The 26,775-nt window shown below is 43.9% G+C and overlaps 3 protein-coding genes across 15 annotated transcripts in view; 1 reads left to right on the forward strand and 2 right to left on the reverse strand.

Moving 5' to 3' along the window:
* Positions 1–1,228: 1,228 nt before the first annotated feature.
* Positions 1,229–3,894, reverse strand: rmi2 (RecQ mediated genome instability 2). Its single transcript, XM_034926551.2, has 2 exons — positions 3,149–3,894; positions 1,229–1,826 (listed from the first exon to the last, which is right to left on the reverse strand). Exons 1-2 carry the CDS (start codon positions 3,459–3,461, stop codon positions 1,678–1,680), a joined length of 462 nt encoding a protein of 153 aa, XP_034782442.1. The 5' UTR covers positions 3,462–3,894; the 3' UTR covers positions 1,229–1,677.
* A 9,352-nt stretch (positions 3,895–13,246) lies between these two features.
* On the forward strand, positions 13,247–16,074 carry LOC117973677 (suppressor of cytokine signaling 1-like). Its single transcript, XM_034926717.2, has 2 exons — positions 13,247–13,529; positions 14,988–16,074. The coding sequence occupies exon 2, from the start codon at positions 15,062–15,064 to the stop codon at positions 15,794–15,796; it is 735 nt and encodes a 244-aa protein (XP_034782608.2). The 5' UTR covers positions 13,247–13,529; positions 14,988–15,061; the 3' UTR covers positions 15,797–16,074.
* A 7,360-nt stretch (positions 16,075–23,434) lies between these two features.
* The window catches only part of LOC117970789 (protein CLEC16A-like), a 55,872-nt gene continuing 52,531 nt past the window's right edge, over positions 23,435–26,775 (reverse strand). For 7 of the 13 annotated variants that reach the window (XM_058995707.1, XM_058995708.1, XM_058995705.1 and 4 more), the window contains one exon: positions 23,435–25,860. In XM_058995707.1, the coding sequence (XP_058851690.1) occupies positions 25,595–25,860 (266 nt within the window). In that variant the 3' untranslated portion in view covers positions 23,435–25,594. Of the gene's footprint in view, positions 25,861–26,273; positions 26,392–26,775 lie in introns of all 13 variants that reach the window. The other 6 variants (XR_009308090.1, XR_009308094.1, XR_009308092.1 and 3 more) reach the window with 3 other exon arrangements.

Raw genomic sequence — 26,775 nt, forward strand, 5'->3', positions numbered from 1 at the left:
TGTGTGTGTGTGTGTGTATACACACACATACACACACACATATATACACACACATATATATATAAACAGTGTAACATTTCCACACCATCCTACTTCTATAACTCTTGATCACTGTTGCACTTGCTTAGTTTAAAAATGTGCTGATTTTATTTTCTTCTCCTTTGTACTGCAAGTGAGAAACAACCACCCTCACCCCCAGAACAGGACAGCAGTGAAAACGTGTTGAATCTCTAACCTGTCAGAAGGGGGGTGGGGGGTAGGCAAATTATGACAAATAAAAGGTTACATTTTAAGAGAAGCAGCTTCTGTTTCTATTACTACTATTACTGTATAAAAAAGGGACATTTTCTTTAGTTTTTAATTTCATCGCAGTTTCATTTCATTTCATTACTTCCACAGCAACAGTGCTGGTTTTATTGATTTATTGTAGTTCTCTCAGCAGTGTTGGGTACAAACGCGCCCATAATCCTGGCTTTGCATTTTCTGACAGCCTAGTTACTGCAGAATGTCTCCCCCTATCTCCAGTGAGGTCCAGTGTGGTAGAGATCAGACACACCTATCTTTAGACAACACTGCCTGCTCAGGATGGTGTAATTGGTAGCACCAGGTGTTCAGCGGACAGATAATGCAATAAAAAGCTGCAACCAGTCTTTAGAATTCCAATCAATACCTGAAAAGCCTTGTAAACCAGCAGCTCCTGTTTAGCACAGAAATCCTCATCACAAACAGGTACAAATTGAGAACTTCAGTTTTTGGTGCATTTGCCACACTTTTGCAAAGCATTTATCTGCAGGGGCCGACCTTTAGTTTCTGCCAGCTCATTTGTGGTGTTACTTTGTTTCAATTCACCTGTATCTAAGTTTTAAGAGCGATCCTGTTAATTTAAAAACATTTACAAATGCAAACCAATCTGCTTGTTTAACTTTGTGATGCATACTTCTGACTGATCTGTAGTAACCAGGACGGTTGTCTGCGTTTCTGTCTCGTCTGATCTTGCTCCTTGAAGTGGTCATGCAAAGCAATTTCCTGTGAGGTTCTTCTTACAAGAGTACCAAACACGCCCTTCCAGAATGACACGTCTGATGAAGAGACACTGAAATTCATAAACTCAGAGTTCTGCACGGATATCTCCATGCTGAGGAAAGTCTAAAGTGTTAAACTAGTACAGTTAACGTATGCAGCATATTCAATGGCTTCACCATGCTTTACACTCGATTAAAACCACGTGTTTTTAGAGATTCATACTTCTTTATTAACATAGTAACTTTTACAATCGTAGAAAAAAAAACAGGAAACAGTGACACCTTGTACAGCAGTACCGATGAACGGCAATGTCACAATCAAGTCCTTATTTTACACTGAAAATAATTCCTTGCGTCTGTGTCTGTTTACTACATGAACCCACAGTATAGCCGCCTTTTCACATGAGTTTGGTTACATTCACTAAAAGGACACAAACTTCTCCCTGGATGGAGGTTTAATTTGTTCAATTAAACAATTTAAAACAGGGCTGGAACAAAAACCAGGAGTGGAAGGGGCAGCTCTGAAGTACGCGCTGCAGTAATACCGACAGAGCTCATGTTTTAAGCTCCCAAGCCTTCTGAAATAAACAAGGCCATGTTTTAGGAACGCGTTTGCGACACCACACCTTTGAGGAAGCGGCCAAGTTTCTCCAGCTCAGGGCAGGGTTTGCTGCAGATCCTCCACCTCCAGCCTCCAGCCGCTCTGGTGAAAGGGATTCTCAGAGAGGTCTGCCATCTTCACTGCACGCACAACCGGCTCCGGAGTGCAGGACTGGACCGATCCCATCACCATGACGTACTTCCCTGAACACAAGACAAGACAAAGCACACAGCGGGTTTACTGTCAATAATGCATACGCAACACACCTACCTACAACAGACTTTTATTATCCACAGCTATCACACACTCAATAGTGCTACACTTAGAAATACAAAACACTAACAAATTCAATGACAAACGTTTCGTTTTTTCAGTGTCTTTAGTTTACTACTTCCGGAGTATGTTCTGAACTGATTATCACAGCTCACATTTCTAATTGGGTCATTCCATACCAACTCAACCACAGCCGTTGCCCGACCGTCTCAGATTTTACTGGGAGTTTTCGGGTCCGCGGAGTTCAGAAACGAGTCGAACGAGGTGCTACACATGATGGGAGCCTCCAAGTTGAGCCCAGGGTGAGTTTTCTGGTCAGGGTCACCTTTTCACTTTAGGTTGACCTTTGCCAGGTCACAGCTCGAAGGGGGAAATAAAAAATAATAATTAGCATTTTTTAACTCAGTGGACCCGAAAACCCCCAGGTGAATTATTCTATCAAAATCTGACACAATTGGGCAACAAAATGCCCCTTTTTCTGGGTGAGCTGGCGTGGAATGAATCCAATTCTGTTTCCTGAGCTCTATACTACAGCTCATAATATGCTTTTAAAAAAAAAAAAAAAACACCCTGTCTATTAGACTCTAATATTATTCCAAGAACACTGCCTATGACGTAATACAGGGATGACTAGAAGACTCTCTTTGCATAGCAGTTTGATCCATTCCTGGTATAAATACTGAGTTACTTGCTCTTATCTGATCCCTATTTTACTGCATTTAATCCTGTACTTTAGAGTACTGTAATCTGTCAAGTGTCATTTAATCTGTAGTATTTTGTATTTAATTATATCCTGATGCAACTATCACTGACACTTATCTGCTCCGTTACTGAATCGTATTTTGTCATATTCTTGTACTTGCTAGAACCGAAGTCATTGTATTTTATCTTGCTCTTAATTGTATTAATACTTGTACTGTGATTCTAGAAATGTATTTTTGTTTACGACTGTAAGTCGCCCTGGATAAGGGCGTCTGTTAAAAAATAATAATAATAATAATAATAATAATAATAATAGTTTAATAAGACACACTGGGGTTAATCAAGATCTTGGTAAATAAAACCTGGAATGGGTGAAGCTGCTATGCAATAGAAGTCTTATATCCCTGCCCACAAAAACACACCCGGTGTGATAATGTTAGAGAACACTTTCTATCATATGAACAAACATGACTTTGAGCTCAAATACTTTTACAAACGAAAGAGTACACTGAGCAGCACAGCCGGTTCATTTCCATTTCCAGAGTGTTACCTCTGTGGAGACAGGGCCTGCCTCTCGGTACGCTGCTGGCTCCGGTAACGATAAAGGTCCCGGTCTCGTCCAGCAGTTGCACGGTGGTGTTCTGATCCCCGGTCACCTCCAGCACGGTGCCCTGCATCCACACCACCGACACCGCCAACGGCGGCCCAGGACTCGCACTGCCCTGCCTCTTCACGGAGTATACGTTCTTCCCGCGGGGTCCCAGGCAGACCTGGCTCTCCCTAAGCTGGCTGGCGAGGACTTTAACCGGGGGGTTTGTGAACAGCGCTCCCCCCGGGGCCGCGGGGCTCCGAGACGCGTTCATCACCACCCTCTAGTGTTGTTTACTTCTGTACTTGTGTCGGTGACTTCCCGGATCTGGGCTCGAAATTGGCGCGTTGGGATGACTGTAGCAGCAGTAGCCAATAAGAACGGTAGCGGGGCGGGACTTATATAAAAAAAGGGTACAGCGATTCATCAATATTATAGACAGCAGTGTGTTTTTGCTGTAAATGTTGCACGTATATTTACCTGTTTTAAAATATCCATTAGGTTTTTTTAGACCTATGGTTTACAGATGTTTTTTCACAAAGGGGTAACAGAGCGAGCAGTATACATTACCACGCCGGTGTGTACTGCACACACAGAGGCGAGCAGTACAGTTGTTAATATAGCTTTTACTCACACCTTGTGGTCTGCACCTAGCTGTGGACGTGCTCAGCTGTATCTAGGTGTGCTTTATCGCATGTGGTTTGCTGGTGCTTAATGTAAATTGTCTTACCAGTGATTCAAACCGTACCTGAAAGTGGTTTCCCGTGTAGACGCAAGGCTCACGGTTCAGCAGACAGGCAGTATTCCTGTAAATGTCGTCATGTTCTGTGGCCCCAAACGCGGTGCTGGCCGATGCTATTGGCTGGTGCAGTGTTATGCAAATAATAGGCAGAAAGTGCGACTTTGTGGGTTTGCATTGAGCTAATGCTTCGTGTGATGTGTGGGAAAGAGCTCCGGTGTCTGAGTGCATTTCTAATGAGCGGTTAAACTGGCGAGGTGAATCGGGAGCTCGACGAGCCCTCGAAACGTGGATCAGCAGCACATCGGGCAGACTTGCGTTAACATTTCCTGCCCCACCATTCTGTGCATTCAGGAATGCTTAAAGCAGCTGCAGATTGATTCATTTCCAATGCAGGGATAAGAGTGATCCACACAGTGTTATTCATTGGCTCTGACACTAGGGGGCATCTTTGCTTAGGCCATGTGTTCATTGCTATGCACGCCAAGCCTATATGTGTTGCACAGTAAGAATATATGTCTGCATATAAGGGAGATTAAGTTAGGGTTAGAGGCACCAAGGGTCATTGCCCTAGATCCCCTTTTCCAGTCAAGAGCTTAAACTATTGGTAATTACACGGTTATCACAATGCAGCTACACAGGTTAGTGTGTCCTTTAAATCTAAAGGCTGCTCATCCTTGGCACTGTTTCAAATCAACAAAATGAAGGTGGGCAGAGTGTGACATTCAAGCCTGGCTGATTGCTTATCTGCTGCACAGCTTAGCATCGAAATACCTTAGAAGTCCTGAGAAGTGTCAGCTCAGTTTCCCACAGATTAGTTTCAGTGGTGCACTTGCTGCTGCATGTACGTGGCTAGACACTCTCTCACAGCCATCGTGGGCCTGAGTGCAGCACTGACAACTAAGCCCAGATTCACACACAACCAAACTGAAGAATTTCAGCGATCTGTATCAACGTGATCTGCTGGCCTGCAAACACAGACTCTCGGGAGTCGTAACCCCAGCCCCCTTGGTAAAGAATCCTGTTCCTATAACCCCTGCTGCATGGGCATCTGCTGTCCCAATGTGACTGTGCTACAGCAACAATATCAAACAATGGCATGTTGTGAAAAACAAAGAGCCCCACTCTCGCTTTCCTTGTAGATGTCTGGCAGGATTCAAGAAACAGAAGAGGTTCCAGTATTGCATTGAGTTCTTCAAGGAACTGCAAAGAGCTTAGGGAAGAGCCGTTTGCATTCCACATGGTTTCATTATGGTTAAACAGTCACAGCAGTTATTTCCCCTTTACACTGGTTCCAGGAATCCTGCAGGACAATTCTTACTCACAGTGCTGTCAGGGACTCGTGGACTTCCTGTAAACCGGGGCTCTGACAGAAAGGAGAAGTTCAGTCACTACTCTTCCTTCAGCTCCCTTCCAGAACATCAAGGAAGAGACTCCACCAGGAGCTGATAAGAGTACAGCTAGAGCTGGCTGATAAGGGCACCGTTTCCAGTCAACACGTTTTATTGTTACAGGTTTTGTAACGTCAGGAAGACACCAACTTGACTTGTTGCTTCCCTGGACCTCGTATGTAGGCTGGACTAAGTGACAACACAAGCCACTCATGCGACTTCTGGGAATGAGCAGAATATGAATGAAAGCAAAACACAGCCTGTAATGAATACCTATCAGGATCATTTTTACTATCCTTGAGAAGTAGGACAGTACACTGACACTGGCTGGCAATCCTTTCAATATGTAGTAATGAGTACAGAATCCATAGCTTTATTCCTCGTATTTCAATAAACCTTATTGAACTCCGAAGAATGCAGACCATAACCAAGGGGAAAAGCACTCCAAAATTACTGCAGAATTACTGCACAAAACTGCAGTTCCAGGTTGCAGCTCTGACAGGAACTACTTCAGTGGGATGTGTTACAAGGGAATCTGTATTATAATCAGTAAGAGACATGTGTACACTGGCTAACTATAATCACACGCTGAAGAAATTCTGTTGCACCCTGATATATTTAGCTCTGTGGTCCGTGATTGGTTTCATATTATACTGTGTTTATCTATGTTTAACTGTGTTTTTAACAATGCTTTCCTGTACTCTGCACTGTTTCTACAAATGCAGTCTGATGTTTTTGATGCATTTATGTGGTGGTGCAGACACACAGACATGTGCTTTAGACTTTCACATTGTTCTGAGTGTTAGCAGGAATCTGTATTGTAATACAATAGGAGTATTGTGGAGTTTGTGGTACTTCTACATCAGCAGTCAGGAAATGCCATTGCTGACATTCTCAAGTTTGACCTCTAAACTGTATTTAAAACGTTTGCAGCTTGCATATACCCACACTGTTTAAAAAAAACAAGCAACGCCCCAAAGCCAGGGAAGGGGTGAGGGTTGTGGATTTGGGATTTTTCTTTAGAAAACAGCAGTCTTTTTCACTGGTTTTAAAATAGATATCTGCAGTGGGAGGTGGATGGGGGGTTGGTTGTGAAATAATGGATCTCTTTGTTTCATTATTTCCCTTTGTGCAAACAGCTTGTAGAATACTCAACTCCCACTTCAAAAACTTCATTACAGGAAAACAACAATCTGTTCATGGGAAAAACATATAGCTATCATCGTAAAGCACTCTCCAACAGAACCCTGTGCTGGATTCAAACCCAGGTGCAAGGCTTGTGCATTGGCCCACCGCCTGCCTATATGTCTATACATTAATAAGAGTGCATAGAGCTGGACTGGAAGACACCACTACACAGAGAAGCATACCAAATTAAAAGCGGCTCTTTCAGAGCTTCATGCAGAGTCTGCCGGGCGGGTCAGGTGCCACAGAAGGATGCCTTAGTGGAATATGTTCCGTTATATTAAAACAAAGAAAATACCCTCTCCCTGGCATGCAAACCTCAAGACACACCTGTTCAGACAGCACCTGTAAACCTCACAACTCTCCACTGGACTACATGGCACCCCATTGTTCCAGTACTTGCACCAGTTTGAACTGGCCCTGATCTGCTCCACACCTCACAGTATTCTACTACTGCTCTTAACTAGAACTGCTTCCTGTATCTTGAATTTGACTTCACTCTTACAGGTATCCATGTTCACAGTTTTTTGTAATTGCTCTTAATTGAAATCATTCTCACCCATTCATCGTACTTTCTACGTGCTCGTATAAGCATATATTTTTACTGTAAGTTAACTGCTCTTAGTCCAACTCACTCTCAAATGTAATTATTCACTGTATTCTTTATTGTGCTCTTATTTGAATTTGATCTTATTTTCTACTGATTTTATTGTACTTTATAACTGCTCTTAGCTGTAATATGATATTCTGTAATGTGAGATTTTATATTTTGTAACAATTGTAAGACCCTGGATAAGGGCTTCTGCTAAGAAATAAAAATAAATAAATCCTAGTATTTTAAACAAATTCAGTGTGTAGCAGTCTGCTTGCATGCAAACCTCAAGTGTGTTTAAAACTGGGCTGTCAGTAAAGCTAAATTCATGCACTTCTAACATATATCATCTGTAAATATTGACTATGCAGAACGGGCCAGCGAGCTCATTAAAGAACTATAGAAATACCGGCACTTTCCTGTTCCTAGAAGCCCTGCAGGCGATTGATGGTAAAGGCTGACTTTACTTTCACTTTCATTTTCCTCTAAATGCTTCTCTGTACCAGAAACCTGACACATCCACAAACAAATCCACGCTCTAACCTGCTGCCAGACACTTCGTTTTGTTTGTTTTGTTTTGACGCAGATGTGGATTCAAAGCTGCTTCGTTTAAATTTTCGATTTGGGATTTTTATGTATTTTTAATTTTTTTTTTTTTTTTTTTTTTTTTTTCCTAGTGTGTGTTAAGTTTCAAGAACACCTCCTCTAGGAATTCTACCTTTAAATGTTGGGCTGTCTCAAACATGAATGGGAGGGACCTGCTGATGCTGTCTGGAGAAACAGGTAGATCACTTCACTGTAAACTGTGTGAGAAAAGGCACTCTGTTCAATTGGGCGTGCTGTTTTGGGTGTTGTACTGCAGGCCTTGTGGCGTGGCCTGTGGTTGGTTTGTATTTAAACCTCTATGGGAAGCCGTGTACTGCAAAGCAATCCTGCTTTAATTAGAAATCAAACAGCCGACTTCAGGGGGTGTCAGGTTTCTGTATGGCCTGTTCGAGCCATTCTGTGCAAGGAGAGGCAGTCTTCATGGAGAAGGGGAGACACAAGCTCTCCAATGTGAGCTGCGGGAGGGGGTCTGTACTGGGGGAGGGGGGCTGTTAACCTGTTAGACCAGTCCTGCTGTCTTTACATTATTATTATTATTATTATTATTATTATTATTATTATTATTATTGCATTTTGATTATTTTAATTTATTAATTAGAACCCATGCAATAACAATTGTCAGTGTGGGATGTGCTTTAACAGATGCCAGCTATTACCTCAACACACACCCCACCTAATAGAACACATTCTATCATTCTATTTAATATCAATACAGAAAATTGTCTGTTTTTACTAAACTACATAATTACTGCCGTTTCATGCGATCCATTATTACATCACTAAATACAGTCACTCCTATAACTGACACAGACAATACCAAAGAAATACCTGCACTCATGACATTGACATTACAAGAATGAATTGAAACGCAGACAGGGAAACACCTATCCCGTGGAAAGCAGGTGCAGTGGAGCTGAAAGGTGAGCGTGTTGAACTGACGGTGCACAGCCAGCAGGAGATAGCGTGAGTGCAGCTTTTGCCAAAGAGAAGGGCAGATTAAGTGAGATTTCACAAGATTAGGACTGATAATTCCTCCCATCAGACATGACACATTCATTCTACAGCTGATCCTATCTCCAGCTATTCAGCATCCCACGCCGATAAATCATTTCCCTTTCAAATTCGTAACGAATGAGTCTCCATTCCATGAACTAAACTGCAGATGAATGAGAAACGGTTTTCATGTTACTGAGCTGAGAGCAGAGTTTGGGGGAAGGGCCTGGAAATCTGGGGCTCAGAATGAATGAACAGGGCAGGAGAGTAACTGGTTAGAAACGCAGGTGTGCCGTTATTACGTGTGAACATTGAGGGAAGATTGAAAGATTATCCCCAAATCCCAAAACATATGCTGCGGTGAGACAATGGCCGAGAACCTCTATACTACACCCCTCACAACACTTTCAACCAGCTGGTTAAGATTGGGGTTCGACATCTGTCAATAATAGGTATCACAGACTAATTATAGCATTTGAATCTGTCAGGGCTGGTTGTGGCGACTAGACCGTACACCCCTGTTGTCACCAGACTTGCAGTTTTCTAGAAATGAAACTCAGTGCAGAAAATGAAAGCTATTGAGATACCTGTGCTGCTGGACTGTTATCACTGACTGATCCTTTATTACAGATTCAGTTCTGCAGAGCGTTCATTATCTGCAAGGAAATCAGGAGCTTGGGCAAGCTTTTAAATACTGCAGACAAAATCCACACCTGTGCTTTCCAATAGCGTGCACCATTTATTTTACAATTGAAGAAGAATGCAGACAAAAGCCTGTCTCTGAAGTAGTAACTTTTATTCCAGTTGTTTCATCCGGCTCTTCTCAGGTTAGCTGGGTTAATATGGGTGCATTGAGGTGCAGAGGAGCAAACATCACGATGATCACGCCCTAGTGACAAGAGTCCAGGAGTCAGGAACTCGACAGCAGCTTTCCACTGCATTTTACAGAAAGGCAACAAAAGAACTCCAATTGCATGGTGACCGATCCAGAACTCCCAGAAGAAATCACCATTAAGAATGTTTTTTTCCTTGTTTGCTGTGTTCTGGGAAGTGTGAGCGAGTGTGTAAATAAACAGCAGCTTCCCCACCACTGGCCTTTTCCTGGAATGAGTTCTATTAGAACACACACCACGTGTCCTCCAGAGGGGGTCTCAGAACACACACCACGTGTCCTCCAGAGGGGGTCTCAGAACACACACCACGTGTCCTCCAGAGAGGGTCTCAGAACACAAACCACGTGTCCTCCAGAGGGGGTCTCAGAACACACACCACGTGTCCTCCAGAGGGGGTCTCAGAACACACACCACGTGTCCTCCAGAGGGGGTCTCAGAACACACACCACGTGTCCTCCAGAGGGGATCTCAGAACACACACCACGTGTCCTCCAGAGGGGGTCTCAGAACACAAACCACGTGTCCTCCAGAGAGGGTCTCAGAACACAAACCACGTGTCCTCCAGAGGGGGTCTCAGAACACACACCACGTGTCTTCCAGAGGGGGTCTCAGAACACACACCACGTGTCCTCCAGAGGGGGTCTCAGAACACACACCACGTGTCCTCCAGAGGGGGTCTCAGAACACACACCACGTGTCCTCCAGAGGGGGTCTCAGAACACACACCACGTGTCCTCCAGAGAGGGTCTCAGAACACACACCACGTGTCCTCCAGAGAGGGTCTCAGAACACAAACCACATACCCTCCAGAGGGGGTCTCAGAACACAAACCACGTACCCTCCAGAGGGGGTCTCAGAACACAAACCACGTACCCTCCAGAGGGGGTCTCAGAATGTGTTCAAACGAGTGCACTTCTGTAATTCTCACTCTGAGGCTCTGTTTAGATCTGAATGGTAGCGCACTGTAGAGTCAGAATTGTGTTTTTGTGATGTCACTGGTAATATCCTACAAGGCGCTTTCAGAATTGTGTTTTTGTGATGTCACTGGTAATATTCTACAGGGCGCTTTCAGAATTGTGTTTTTGTGATGTCACTGGTAATATCCTACAAGGCGCTTTCAGAATTGTGTTTTTGTGATGTCACTGGTAATATTCTACAGGGCGCTTTCAGAATTGTGTTTTTGTGATGTCACTGGTAATATTCCACAGGTGCTTTCAGAATTGTGTTTTTGCTACAGATTCTTTACACTATGAGTAATGCTGTGGTAATGACTGCTTTCACCGGAAGTGGAACTGCCTCAGAACAGATCAGTGACTTGCCGCTGCACCAGTTTCCAAAGAAATGCTCTCGAGACAGACACGATGCAGCCTGCCTCCTCCTTCACTCTGTACGTTTCAAATCAGCATCACTTTGATAAAAAGAAAGAAAGAAAGATGCTGTGAAAGATTCTGGTCCATGGAAAACAACTTGAAAGTGATTTTATATATAGTGTTCAGGGTATGAATAAAACCCGCAGAGGCTGAGTTACTCGGATTAAAGCTTTTGAAACATGCAGTGTTAAAATAAGAACTTTAGAAGCTGGCTTATTAAACAGAACTTCAGAACACTGCTGTTATTGAAGCTGTGAAGACATACTGAAAAAGAGAACCAAAGAGTCAAGTTTAGCACCCGAGGTCTGGCACGGACTGCTGTATCAAGAAAGCAAACCTCTTTCTGAAATTAAGTGTGAAAAGAGGGGGGAGCTCAGATCAGGAGGGTGTACAGTCAGGTTTTACTGTAATCATTAAGGCAGTGGTAAATACACTGGAGTAGGGGCTACATCCCGGGTTTAAAAGGCATGTCGTATGCAGACAGGCTAAAAGAATTGAATCTATTCAGTCTTGAACAAAGAAGACTACGCGGCGATCTGATTCAAGCATTCAAAATCCTAAAAGGTATAGACAATGTCGACCCAGGGGACTTTTTCAACCTGAAAAAAGAAACAAGGGCCACGGGTCACAAATGGAGATTAGATAAAGGGGCATTCAGAACAGAAAATAGGAGGCACTTTTTTACACAGAGAATTGTGAGGATGTGGAACCAACTCCCCAATAATGTTGTTGAAGCTGACACTCTGGGATCCTTCAAGAAGCTGCTTGATAGGATTCTGGGATCAATAAGCTACGAGCAAGATGGGCCGGATGGCCTCCTCTCGTTTGGAAACTTTCTTATGTTCTTAGTCCTCAGCCTCCAGTCATCAGTACCACCCTTTCATCTGTGATGTTATCTTACAGATTCATAAGTGCTGCTTCCCCGAAATCTTCAGTGAAAAAAAAACAAAACAAAACCAAACACACAAAAAACCGCAGTTTCACTCGTTCAAGGAGGATGAGAAACCTGTCTGAGGAAACGCCGTCGACTTTGATGGTAAATGAAACCTCGGGAAGCAAATAAATGCTATAACGCACACGACGGCCGCTCTCCTGTATCTCCGAGAAGAGAGCATGTGCGTGTGCGTGTGCGACAGTCTATCTCGTAGAAACGTGTTTTAAACAGCGCTTAGAGAAATATTCATGAGATTTTCCTTTCCTATTACATAAAAAAATTTAAATTATAACTCATCAAGTCCTTGAACAGATTGCTTCAATTCGTGTGATGCAGAGTGTAAACCCATTCCATTACTCAAAGGTCCGCACAGACCTGAGATTCTTAATGTTTGCTGTAGCTCCAGACACCTAGGAGAGAAACACACCTACTTATCCTAACTGCACCGAGGGAAACGCGTTTCCTGTAACGGGACAGGGGCAGGTATAACCGTCCAGCGCATTATCACTCCCCGGGTTTATCCTATCAAATGATTATTGTGTGTTGGCGATTATATATATATATATATATATATATATATATATATATATATATATATATATATATATGAGAGAGAGAGAGAGAGAGAGAGAGAGAGAGAGAGAGAGAGAAAACATTTAATTTACGCATTAAAAAAACAAAACACAAAATAAAATGTCAATTGTTATTGCATGGGTTCTAATTAATAAATTAAAATAATTAAAATCTAATAATAATAATAATAATAATAATAATAATAATAATAATAATAAATAACTGTTTTTAAAGCACATAACAAAAATAACCATAAAATAAAATAAGTTAGCGGGTTAAAATGTATTATTATTATTATTATTATTATTATTATTATTATTATTATTATTATTATTATATCATTCATTAGAAAGACATACACCTTTGACTTCTCCAGAAACCCGGTTAGTGTTTCACTATTCATTGCTCGCTTCTCCTTTCAGTTTAAAACGTGGAAATTAATAATTCACTGCACTAACTCCTAGTTCATTAATTTGTTTTCCCCATCCCAGACAATTCAGGAGAAGCGAAACTTAAAACGCGGGACCTGCAGGTCATGTCAGCATACTGGCCCTTCTGCGCACGCACTTACACACACACACACACGCACACAGGGACAAGGCCATTTCTAAGAAGCGGGTTTAAATCGAAAGTGAAAAAAAACGCGGAGTTTAATAGAACACTCTGTACATACAACAAGCATATGATTTCCTGGAATTCGGCTTTTGTACTGAGGGAGGGGGGAGGAGTGGAGGGCGGCGCTTACCTGAAATGCTCTCTTGACTGTATTTGAAGGCTGTAAACTTCAATACCAAATCACTGATTGCAATGAGCGAGAAGGAGAGGTTGTCTGCTCCTCTGCTTCACATCACAGATAACTGTCAGGCATTCGGGCTCGTATCAGCCGCGCATCCCGCTTACCGTGCGCTCTGGAGTACCATGGTTTGTTCTCTTTCTGGACTGTGCGGATACTGCTGTCGACAATAATATTATTAACAAGTGTGGAATGTGCACATCTGATTTGTTCTGTATTAAAACACGTTCTTAACGGCGCCTCTTCAAACATATCACCTCATAAGTGCAGAAGGTAAGATTTATTCAAATATATTTAGTTTTTTTTTTTTTTTTTTTGTGAACTTGGTCTATTATGAGCACTTGTATTTAAACTAGCAAATCCATAATAAGTAGAGGTAAATCAAAAACAGCAAACAGCTCTCTATTCAAAGAGAATCGGGATCCAACAGGATACTCACCAATCATTAGAAATACTACATGAACTGAAAACTCGCTACAGTATTTTAATACATAGCTACAACGTTTCAGCTTCTGCCTTCAGACAGCATCATCGAAATGGCTGGGTCGACTGAAACGTTGTAGCTAATTATTAATGGTGACTTTACTAAGGGTTTGGAGCTGTGCAATAAGAAGTGAATCAGTATCGTGCCTGTGTGTGTCCGAGCTGTACTCTCTCTCTCTCTAAGGGTTTGGAGCTGTGCAATAAGAAGTGAATCACTAGCATGCCTGTGTGTGTCCGAGCTGTACTCTCTCTCTAAGGGTTTGGAGCTGTGCAATAAGAAGTGAATCACTAGCATGCCTGTGTGTGTCCGAGCTGTACTCTCTCTCTAAGGGTTTGGAGCTGTGCAATAAGAAGTGAATCACTAGCATGCCTGTGTGTGTCCGAGCTGTACTCTCTCTCTAAGAGTTTGGAGCTGTGCAATAAGAAGTGAATCACTAGCATGCCTCTGTGTGTCCGAGCTGTACTCTCTCTCTAAGGGTTTGGAGCTGTGCAATAAGAAGTGAATCACTAGCATGCCTGTGTGTGTCCGAGCTGTACTCTCTCTCTAAGGGTTTGGAGCTGTGCAATAAGAAGTGAATCAGTATCGTGCCTGTGTGTGTCCGAGCTGTACTCTCTCTCTCTCTAAGGGTTTGGAGCTGTGCAATAAGAAGTGAATCACTAGCATGCCTCTGTGTGTCCGAGCTGTACTCTCTCTCTAAGGGTTTGGAGCTGTGCAATAAGAAGTGAATCACTAGCATCCCTCTGTGTGTCCGAGCTGTACTCTCTCTCTAAGGGTTTGGAGCTGTGCAATAAGAAGTGAATCACTAGCATGCCTGTGTGTGTCCGAGCTGTACTCTCTCTCTAAGGGTTTGGAGCTGTGCAATAAGAAGTGAATCACTAGCATGCCTGTGTGTGTCCGAGCTGTACTCTCTCTCTAAGAGTTTGGAGCTGTGCAATAAGAAGTGAATCAGTATCGTGCCTGTGTGTGTCCGAGCTGTACTCTCTCTCTAAGGGTTTGGAGCTGTGCAATAAGAAGTGAATCACTAGCATGCCTGTGTGTGTCCGAGCTGTACTCTCTCTCTAAGGGTTTGGAGCTGTGCAATAAGAAGTGAATCACTAGCATGCCTGTGTGTCCGAGCTGTACTCTCTCTCTAAGGGTTTGGAGCTGTGCACTAAGAAGTGAATCACTAGCATGCCTGTGTGTGTCCGAGCTGTACTCTCTCTGCTAAGGCACTTTATTAATAACACCTCCTGTTCTGTCTGTTTCAGGACAGCTCCCCTCACCTGCATTCCCCTGGTGACTGGCGCTATGGAAGACCACACAGGCTGGTCTACGCTGTAGGATGGTAGCGCACAGTAACGTGGCAGATAATGCAGCAGCTGACAGCAGAGCCAGAGACCAACCCCAGAACCACGAGGCACCCCAGCGGCACAGAGAAGCCATCTCGGACCCCCAGAACCACGAGGCACCCTGGCGGCACAGAGAAGCCCTCCCGGACCCCCAGAACCACGAGGCACCCCGGCGGCACAGAGAAGCCCTCCCGGACCCCCAGAACCACGAGGCACCCCGGCGGCACAGAGAAGCCCTCCCGGACCAGAACCGCTTCCCCATCTTCCAGAGCGACCAGGATTTCAGAACCATCACCAAGACCACCGCGCTGCTGGAGAGATCCGGCTTCTACTGGGGGCCCCTGTCGGTGGAGGAGGCGCACGCCAAACTCAAAGCAGAGCCCCTGGGCACCTTCCTCATCAGAGACAGCAGCCAGAAGAACTACTTCTTCACCTTGAGCTTGAAGATGCAATCGGGAGCCACCAGCGTGCGGATCAACTTCAAGAGGTCACGCTTCAGCCTGGTGGGCAGCGAGGAGTCCTTCGACTGTCTGTTCAAGCTGCTGGAGTATTACACGAGCTGCCCCAAGAAGAGCCTGGGGAAGCCTCTGCGGAAAGAGAAGCTGCAGCCTTTGCAGGATCTCTGCCGGAAAAGGATTATCCAGACTTTTGGCAGGGAGAACTTGGACAGTATCCCCGTGAACGCTGTGCTCAAGGACTTTCTGAGCTCCTTCCCATTTCGGATATGATGACGGGACACTAAGCATTACATCGCTGCCCTGCAGTGGCGCGGGACAGGCTCTCGAACCGGGGTTCTGCCGTCCGGGTCCGCGAGTCTGAACAGAGTTATTTTTGTAGCAAAGTAAAGTATTCTGTAATGAAACTTGAACACCTGACACTGAAAGTTTACACACCCAGTGAATGTTTACACTATCCAGGGCTATCCTGCTGTTATCTCTCTGCTGTGCAGACACACGCATTTTTATTGTTTTCTTGTGAAAATAAATTTAGGTATGAAAATTTTGAATGCTCATTTCTTGTGTTGTTTCTGGCGAGCAGCTTGGTTGGTTTCAGTGGTTCGTCTCCGGTTCTGTAACCCTGGAAGAGGTGTTTGGAGTGGCAGTGCTTCCCTCCCATTAGATTCTCTTTACATTTTCAAAAGACTGCTGGTTTATAATGTAGCTGGCTTGAGTAGCACTGCTTTCTGAATTACTGAGAGTGCAGCAGCTGCTGGGAATTCTGCACAGGTTATTTTTCAGATGAGCAAACATAAGGCCAGCTCGATTATCGATGCACGTTACTGTGCTTAATAAGAATCATTACAAGAAAAACTCACGGTGTTCCTGAGTTCAGGAGAAAAGTAATTTCTAAACTGAAAAGTCACTATTTTAATAATTAGCTACAATGTTTCAGTCGACCCAGCCATTTTGACCATGTTATCTGAAGACAGAAGTTGAAACATTGTAGCTAATTATTAAAACACTGTCGGGAGGTTTCAGCTCAATGACTTTTCTTCTTCATTAAGTATTTGTGATGATTGATGGATCCTCATTCTCCTTGGATATAGTTGGCTGTTTGAATTCTCTCTCTCTATATATAATGTGTATATTAAATGACTTCAGTGCATCCAACACTGCACAGCTAGCATGCAAGGCTATGGAAAGAAGGGTTCGAGATGCACAGCTGCAGTTGCACTGACACATGCAGCTGTGCTGAGATCGTTAGTCCTGTTCTGGAAGTGGGTTGAAAAGAGAGAAGTGACAGGAAAGCAGAGCCTGTGATCTGTGAGACAGACAGACTGAAAGGTTAACCTGTCCCAGCGCCACCCACGTGCCTACAAACACACCACAGTGGCCTATGGAGGGAGAGAGAGAGAGAGAGAGAGAGAGATGCATAACTCCTATCAGTAAGATCATCTGTACTTACACTTTGCAAATACAATGTATTGACCTATTTAGTTGCTAAACCAGTTAAGACACACACTGAGAACCGACAGTGTTGTGTTTGTGCCTGAATCTACCACTAGGGGGCTGTGGTGAGGTATGTTTTACGGGCATTCTAGAGGAAACCAATTTAACATGCAAAAATAAAAATAAGATGACTTCTCGTAAATAGTCACGTGATCTGGGCCAGACACTGTATTAAGATACAGTGTTTTTTTTGGTCCCAGTTCTCTTCCACACTATTAAATGTGTCCCATGTAACCAAAAGGGCTGTGAAACAGTTCCTACAATTCATACTAGGTCCAATGATGGGCCAAACTTTCTGAAGCCTTAATAATTTGTAATAATATAACACCAAACTGACTCAGCAAGAGGGTGTTTCCCACGACAATCTCCGAGAAACGCACCAAAGGAGGCGTGAAAGGTACAGATTGCTGTTGCACAGAATTCAATAGCTCTGTGAAAAACAATTATTTCTACACCCTGTTGCTGCAGTGCCAACTCGATTAGCCCGGGCACGAGGTCTGGGGAAGCAGATATTGCTGCCACTATCAGGGCTTACCCAGAGCTGGAGCTGAGCTGTGGGACAGTGGGAATCATGGGATGGTATGAGGAGTCATTTACTCAAGCGATGAGTGTTCAAGCTTGTAAAGAAATCAATAAACTTGGGAAACCAAAAACCACATCAGGCCCATTCACCGAGTGATCCATTCATATTCATTCATTATCATCCAGTCATTAATAATTCTGTACATCATGTGAGTCATCTGTTTCCCCACTCCTACCGGCTATCAATGCAGCTATATGTATTTACAAATTTTTAAAATATATTATTAATGTTGTATTCATTGGCAGAGCATGCAGATTTCCACAGAACTGTGATCTCACTTATTTGATTAGCAGCCAGCAATGCCTGCCAAGAGCTTCTGCAATTAAACTCAACCTTTGAGACAGCCTTCGTCTACAGACACAGTGCGGCCGGTGAAGCACCGGTCTGAATTCAGGACGCATGCTACTGCTGTGACGTCTCCTCCTGCATTCACAAAGAACAACACAAGAAAGCATCTACAGTATGAACAAGCTCGGTCTGTCTGTCTGTCTGTCTGTCTGTCTGTCTGTTTCTACAGGTACCTGTGTTTTTCCTATCAAAGTTAAGGAGTGAAAACACCTCAATGATAGCAGCTAAATACATGGCGGATTTCAGTGTGTGAAGCAGCTCTTTTGCGAGGCAGACCCGCCACGCTCTGCTCACATGTTAGGCTCAGCGCAACAAGCAATGGGGAGAGCAGAGAGCTGCAGCCCTGGCCTACATCTTCTCAATTCTCAAGAAAGATTCACCAGCAGATACCATCTGAACTGACGTACCCATCGCTAGTGTTCTGAGCACAATTAGAAATCGAGCTGTTCTTGTAACAAGCTGTCCTAAAAATACACTTCTTTTTAAACACCCACGACGACTATAAAAAGAATGGGGAAGTTCTCCATGTATCCGACTCAACAGGAATCAGTAAGGAAGGCAACCATCTTCAGATGCCTTGCAACACAACAGAGAACACAAAGTGTTCAGTGACGTCTGAAAGCGCTAGTTGATGAACGCTCGCTATCGCTGTACAAATGAACACGGGTGAAACTGAGCTGCAAGGCTAATGTTTTCTGCAGTCATGTACCACTTCAGAGAGAGAGATGCTTATCTGCCTGACGTCACCCTCTCTAATACCAGCGATAAGAAAAGCCACAAGAAAGAGGTTTCAGCCTCATTGCCTTCTCTTCCAGGAAAAGCAACGCTGCTTTCCCCGAAGAGGACCCTGCAGCCCTGCAGCCCTGCAGACTCCAGGCTCAGTTAAACCCAATGTCAGCAGCCCGGCCTCGCAGAACCTCGTGTCTGGTATACAGCGTGGAACCAGGTATATAAATCATTCTTCAGTAGTGTGTGAGAGAGAGAAAGGCACACACAGGCTAGAGAATCAATAATGCATTTGTGTTGCTTTTTCAATTGCAAGAGATTTTAATATTGCTGCCAATCAATTAAATCTCATTGCCAATGCACACCCAACACGGGTTCCCTTTCAAGCGTCTTTCTCCGAAGGTCTCAATATTCACACCTTTCCACGACCCTCGGTCACATACAGGAATCGGCTCTTCAGCACCAATAGTTCAGCCTTTATTAGTTATTTATATAATTGAAGGGGGAGGTTAGGGTTAGGATTTATTTATCCACGACAGACTGCCTCTTACTCACACATTGTAAATCACAATGGTCCCACTATAGAACGCGGTCACATTTCTTCCAGTAAGTCCTCCTCAAATACATTGTTACCTACCACACTGAGGAGTTTCCATGACAACAAGAAACAGTGGTTGTGGTCATGGTGGAAGGAGGGTATCGCTATCAGAAGTGTAGTGAAACATAAAAAGGAGGGAGGGGGGGGAGGGGTTAACACGTGGTCCCACTTGTTTCTGAGAAGAGCTGATTTATTGAGTCACTTCACACACTGCCCACCTGAAGACAAGCTTTACCGAAAGAGCCAGTCTCAGTGACGGCTCTGGGGAGGAACTGTATCTGTATGCCGATTGCACTAGAGCTGGGTCCACTTTATAGAGCCGGAGGTACTACACCACAAGGGGTCTGTGTGTGTCACAAAAAACTCAAAGGGAAGGGGAGCAGGCCACGCACAGAAACTGCTCAGGTCTCTTGTTCTTTCAGAAAGAGTGCACTTGAACTTTAACAGACAGTGTCTGAACCACGCAACTCTGGTCACAGTTTCTGTTACAATGATGAAACCACAGCGAGAGAGAGAAAGAGAGGACAGAGAGAGAGACAGACAGAGACAGAGGACAGAGAGAGAGAGAGAGAGACACACACACACACAATTGTAGTGAAATAAAACATACCTTTAAAAACACTTGGAAGCACTTAAGAGAGAGCGCGAGAGAGAGCGCGAGAGAGAGAGAGAGAGAGAGAGAGAGAGAGAGAGAGAGACGAGCGCTCAACTACTGGATCCATCTACAGCAGGCTGATCCGCAGTCCTACCACCACACTGCACTGCAGAGCTGCACACAGCCCCCGCAAGAGAATCCCCTCAGTGGAATGGTACTGAAGCTCAGCCAATTGAGCCAAATTAACACCAGCAAGCTTTAGAACACCACGAACAAAAAACTCCCAGCACAAAAAATGAAACAAATTAATCTAAATCTGGAAAACAATTATAAATTGAATCACACAATAAATTACAATGCTATCTGGCCCTAAAAAAAGAATTTACCCTGGCAGAATATCTGGTCAGGGTCAAAAACACAAAACATAGACAGATCCTAACCAAAAACAGACTCAGTGACCACAGCCTGGCCATCGAAACTGGCCGGCACAAAAAAAACCTGGATTGCCAAAGAAAAAAGGCTGTGCTGTCACTGTGATCTGGGAGAGGTAGAGACAGAAATGCACTTCCTGTTACACTGTCCCTAGTATAAGCAAATCAGGGACACATGCTTCCCCAAACTGGCCAATCAGGCCACAACATTCCAGCTGCTCTCTGACTTAGAAAAACTGCCAGTTCTGTTAGGAGAGGAGCAGCAGACAGCAGAGCTAGCTGCCCAGTATGTAGCTGCCTGCCACAGCCAGAGAGACAGCGAGACAGCGAGACAGACCCTGGTGTAGACACCCTGGAGACGGGGACCAGGCACTCATGCGCACCCATGTCCACTGTAAATACAGAGAGGGAGGGAGGGAGGGAGGGAGGGAGGGAGGGAAATGGGAGGGTTGTTGTTGTATTGTATTGTCTGGATTGTTTTGTGATAATGTTCATTGTTGAATTGCTTTGGCAAAACTCAATTCCATTTTGTCATGCCAATAAAGCATTTTTTGAATTTGAATTTGAGAGAGAGAGAGAGAGAGAGAGAGAGAGAGAGAGAGAGAGAGAGAGAGAGGGTGCGAGACAAATACAGAGAGAGAGAGAGACAGAGACAGAGACAGAGAGCCTCTCCTGGTATAACAGGCTTGCTCTTTACAACCCAGGCGAGGGGGGGGGGGTGCTGCTTCACAGAAGAAGCAAGCCGTTGTTTTTCTCCTAACGAAAGCGAGTGGGTGGTGTGACGCGTGTTTGTTGGTGTCAGGCGCTGCTCAAGTATAATAGTTCCTGATTGTTTCACCCCAGGTACTGAATGCAAAGAAAAGGGCGGCGATATTCCACGGCCGAGCACAACGTGAAAGATACTGCATGTGAATTCTAAAAACAGAAACAAAAAACAGAACGGACCAACAATCTTTATAAAGTCTTTTATTTCTTAGTTCCAACTAGCTAGCTCCCACCTATCACAAAGGACTCTGTATCACATCGCTGGGGTGCTTTGAGTGACAGGGCTGACTCCAATTCCTCCTCAGTCCCAGTGAAGTGCCGCACCAGGTACCTGTTTAAATAAGAAGCATTTGAATCCGAACATTATCTTTACCAATATCAATTGTGGATGTTATTTGGCAACACATTGAACTGAACTGTAATTACACATGTAGTTAGGTACTTATAACTTGCAGTGTGGCTGTTACGTTACTAAACATGTGATTACAGCGTAATAAACGTCACAATCAATGATGTCAGTAGTAAGTATACATCACCCCCACAGTGGAGTCAACAAATATTCTGGAATACACGTTGGCATGCAATAGAGAATACAATCCAATACAGAGGTTGTTTAACAACATCATTGTATTGAGCCCCACTGATCAAGAGTCATTGCTGCATTCTGAACCTGCATGAAACCAGAAACAGAAACTGATCGTGTGAAACACAGCCTGAAATACGAGCGAAGCTGAATGTCCTGAATTGCTTGTCTAATAATAATAATAATAATAAATAATAATAATAATAATCATCTAATGGAGTGCAGGAACAGAAAGTAATCCTGCCATAGATGAAGCTCTAAAATAAGCTCTTAGGACAGCCCTGTGCTGTGCGACCCTGATAGAGACACGCTCAGAATGAGCTCTTAGGATAGCCCTGTGCTGTGTGACCCCGCTACAGACATGCTCAGAAAGAGCTCTTAGGATAGCCCTGTGCTGCGTGACCCCGCTACAGACATGCTCAGAATGAGCTCTTAGGATAGCCCTGTGCTGTGTGACCCCGCTACAGACATGCTCAGAATGAGCTCTTAGGATAGCCCTGTGCTGTGTGACCCCGCTACAGACATGCTCAGAAAGAGCTCTTAGGATAGCCCTGTGCTGCGTGACCCCGCTACAGACATGCTCAGAATGAGCTCTTAGGATAGCCCTGTGCTGTGTGACCCCGCTACAGACACACTCAGAATGAGCTCTTAGGATAGCCCTGTGCTGTGTGACCCCGCTACAGACATGCTCAGAATGAGCTCTTAGGATAGCCCTGTGCTGTGTGACCCCGCTACAGACATGCTCAGAAAGAGCTCTTAGGATAGCCCTGTGCTGCGTGACCCCGCTACAGACATGCTCAGAAAGAGCTCTTAGGATAGCCCTGTGCTGTGTGACCCCGCTACAGACACACTCAGAATGAGCTCTTAGGATAGCCCTGTGCTGTGTGACCCCGCTACAGACACACTCAGAATGAGCTCTTAGGATAGCCCTGTGCTGCGTGACCCCGCTACAGACATGCTCAGAAAGAGCTCTTAGGATAGCCCTGTGCTGTGTGACCCCGCTACAGACACGCTCAGAATGAGCTCTTAGGATAGCCCTGTGCTGTGTGACCCCGCTACAGACATGCTCAGAAAGAGCTCTTAGGATAGCCCTGCGCTGTGTGACCCCGCTACAGACATGCTCAGAATGAGCTCTTAGGATAGCCCTGTGCTGTGTGACCCCGCTACAGACACACTCAGAATGAGCTCTTAGGATAGCCCTGCGCTGTGTGACCCCGCTACAGACATGCTCAGAATGAGCTCTTAGGATAGCCCTGTGCTGTGTGACCCCGCTACAGACACACTCAGAATGAGCTCTTAGGACAGCCCTGTGCTGTGCGACCCTGATCATGGTAAAATGCCACGAAGTAGAAGACGAAAAAACTACTAAATTAATTTTTGTTTGAAAAAAAAAAAGAGATAACACAAGATGTATTTATGTAAATTGATTCACTACATTTAGACTCAATTCTTGCGGTTAACACAATTAGAATTAAGTTATCATAACAACATAGTTGAAGAGAAAATAAAAATAACTGATAAATGCCAGAAAATTGCAAAGTAGCCTGTGCTCAAATGAGGACAATGGCACCCCAAAAAAACAATGTTGTTCTGAAGAGAGCTGCTCGTACACTTCTCAAATGTACGCCATATGAAGCCTTGACAATACGGAGTTACTGAGCTGATGGGCAAGGATCCATATGCTATACTGTATTGTCAATCAGGAGTGGATCTCAATAATGTGAACACAGTTTATTGATTCCTTCTATCGATCTGCACCACTAAAATCATGAGTATTCTGCACACCCATTCCAATACAATCTTTTTTATTGAAATCCTCCATTCCATTGCCAATGCATGTACAGTTAAAACACAAAGTGTGAAAACACATACAGAAAATAAGACAGAAACAGCACTGAGCACAGGAGGTATTATCCTCGCTTTACAGACACCTACAGTACACACAAAACAAAATGTGTTTGAAGTATTGCTTTGCATTTATTGATTTGTACAACGGTTCATGTGCACTAATATAAGAAGACCTGCTGACACAGAGGCTGCAGGTGTGCGTGCAGTACCTGAGGGGCTCAGAGTGAGAGAACTTACTAAACCCTTAACTGACCTCCGAGACAGGATTCCCCCGTTCCTTTCCAGCTGTGCTTCACCTCTGCACTGAGACAGGATCCCTTTCCAGCTGTGCTTCACCTCTGCACTGAGACACTTTTTTTTTCAAACAGCACAGTGCAAACTGTTTCTGGAACCTGCAGTACAGTGTGCCATTTCTTAAATTAAAAAAAACCCAAACAAAAACGTTTTATAATCTTATTAAATATCGGGAAAGACAACACAGCTCCTTAAAACAGATCCAATTGAAGAGCAGGGTGTTATTACCCAGCTCTATCTACCTGATGCAGAACAGCTACAATAGCTGCCACAGCAACATCCTGATCTGGTACGCCTCAAACACACCCATGCTGTATCTATAAACACTTTCAAACACTGCAGAGAAAGGCTTCATTGTTATCCAGTCAAAAAGCAGCTGCAATGAACTGCACGACAAGGGCCAGTATCTCACACAAATCTAAACAGGATATGACTTTTACTTAATGCATTCCAAACAGATTTATTTATGGATGGGAAAGCCTGACATTTATACAGTGAAAAAAAAAAAAACAGCAGCAACCTGCTCACAGTTTTAGCTCTAATTAAACACAGACTAACAGAAAATCTATTCTAGTTAGGGGGATGACAACAGCAAACACAAACCACACAAGGGCTGTAGATGGTTACCCATGCAGTATTATTCACTATGTTATTTGTTCATTTCCTTTTGAAATATATATTACCACAGCTAGTTTCCATTTAACACAATTCTGACATTATCAAAAGATGTGCAGTAATCAAATGCCTTCCATGAAGATCTTTAGTAACCAGTGTAAACTGATTCGCTGTACTTCCTGGGAAGACTACAATCATTTGCATACAGTGAGCAGCAATGCATTTTCTTCTGTCACTGTTGTAATAATCAAAGTAGCCCTTAGGTAGTGCCTTGTTCTGAGAAAAAACAAAAAACACAGCTCTTAAACTGGAATCAGATTAGACCATAAAAAAAAAAATGACTAATGAGAAATGATGATTTTTTTTTTTTTTTTAAATATAGGTAATACTGTTGACAGGATTTGCAAATGGGGCAAACAAGTTGAAAACCCACAACAATATATATATATATATATATATATATATATATATATATATATATATATATATATATATATATATATATAATTAATAATAAGCTTCATTTGATCAGGGGTATAATACCCCTCGCCTCCCCCGCCTTGAACAGCAGCTTTTACCAACATCTCTCAAATACACTTCACCTGAAACTCGACAGTGTTGTAAAGCATTTCACCAGAATCACTTTTAATTGGCATGTTGTTACATTCATAATTTCTTTTTAATTACTGAAAGATTTTTGAGACAAAGGTGGTTCGATGCCTAGCAAAACTTACAGACACACACTCACATCCATACATACCTGCCTACAAGCATCACACATCCAAACATATCTCCCCACGACTGCAAATGAACAACTCAATGTGCTTTATCTTCCCACGATGTAGCGCATGTCATATAAGCTCTGGAGGTCTCTGAAAGCAGTCTCTCGTGTGATAGCAACCATGCAAACAAAGACAGAAGCAGAAAAGCCACAACACTGACGGTCCCCCCTTCTCCATATTTACACAACGCAGAGACCAGGAATGGGGCTGTCCTAGTGAGCTGCTGCATCACTGAGAGGTGGGTGGGGTCACAAGTCAGCTCTGGATGAGGTCACAGCTCGACGCTGGGTGATGTAAAAGGTCAGCTCTGGATGAGGTCACAGCTCGACGCTGGGTGATGTAACAGGTCAGCTCTGCATGAGGTCACAGCTCGACGCTGTGTGATGTAACAGGTCAGCTCTGGATGAGGTCACAGCTCCACTCTGGCTGCCTTGGGCTCATCTGGTTCCTCCAGGCTCCCCCCCGGTTCGGAGCCGATGCGGTGGATGTGCTGGGGGTCGGTGGGAGGGAGGAGGGTCAGGGACTCCACACTCAGGGAGTCCGTGTCGTCGGAGAGCAGAGAGATGGTGGGCTGGTGCGCGGGGGTCAGGCTGGGGGCGAGGGCTCGTCCGGGAGCAGGAACCACAGAGCCAGTCTCATCCACATACTGGACCGCGTCGGGGAAGGCAGGCTCATCTGGAGTGGGAGATACAGACTGACATTGGGATATTGTTCTTGGGAAAACCCTTTGTGTCATTCTCCATGAACACTGGAGGCACAGCCACTATGCTGAAGGACAATCATTCCTCCCAAGGGCGCTCAGATCTACGCACTTAGGGGTGGATTAAATAAAAACACAGCTCAGCTGATATCTCTCTGGTCTATGGGACTATTTAATAGATGGTCACTGCCAATGTCAGGTTATCATGGTAACACTGAATCAGCCACTGAACAATCACAGCAAAACAGAGAAATACCGGCAAGCTGTTTTTCTGAAGATCCTCATAATTAAATGAATTACATTCTCTAATAGCGACAACAAGAATCCACAGTGCCCCTCTAAAGGGACACACAGAGAATAGAAAACAGAAACCACATGGCATATTTACATTGTTTTAGGGTACACTGAGATCTATAAGAAAGGGTTTGAGGCCAGCATAGCGGCGTCGATCAGCTTGGGGCGGAGGACTCCGGTACACAGTAAACCTGCTTTAGTCATTCACACAACTTAAACAAGACAAAAAAAAAAATGAAAAGAACAGAATAAGGCACGAGATGAGCTGAATCTGACCCCCAGCGCATGACGTCCCAGCGTAGCAATGAGTCTACTGGAATGCATGACTGCCTTCAAATAAAACAAAACTGAAAACAAAATGATTGAACAGTTTATATTAGGAGGACAACGAGCAAACGAAGAGAGAATAGCAGGGTGGAAGCCAAAACCTGTAAAAAAAAAAAAAAAAAAACGAAAAAAAATTATATATATATAAATAAATAAGAATGCATTTAAAATAAATACATAAAGGAAATAATAGCAATAAAGAAGTGAGTGAGTAGAATGAGAGGAGAGAGCACTGAAGACACCAGACTAGACAAGAGGAGACTGTCTTT

The sequence above is a fragment of the Acipenser ruthenus genome, chromosome 22 (genome assembly GCF_902713425.1).
Source record: "Acipenser ruthenus chromosome 22, fAciRut3.2 maternal haplotype, whole genome shotgun sequence".
In the NCBI taxonomy this organism is placed as follows: Eukaryota; Metazoa; Chordata; class Actinopteri; order Acipenseriformes; family Acipenseridae; genus Acipenser; species Acipenser ruthenus.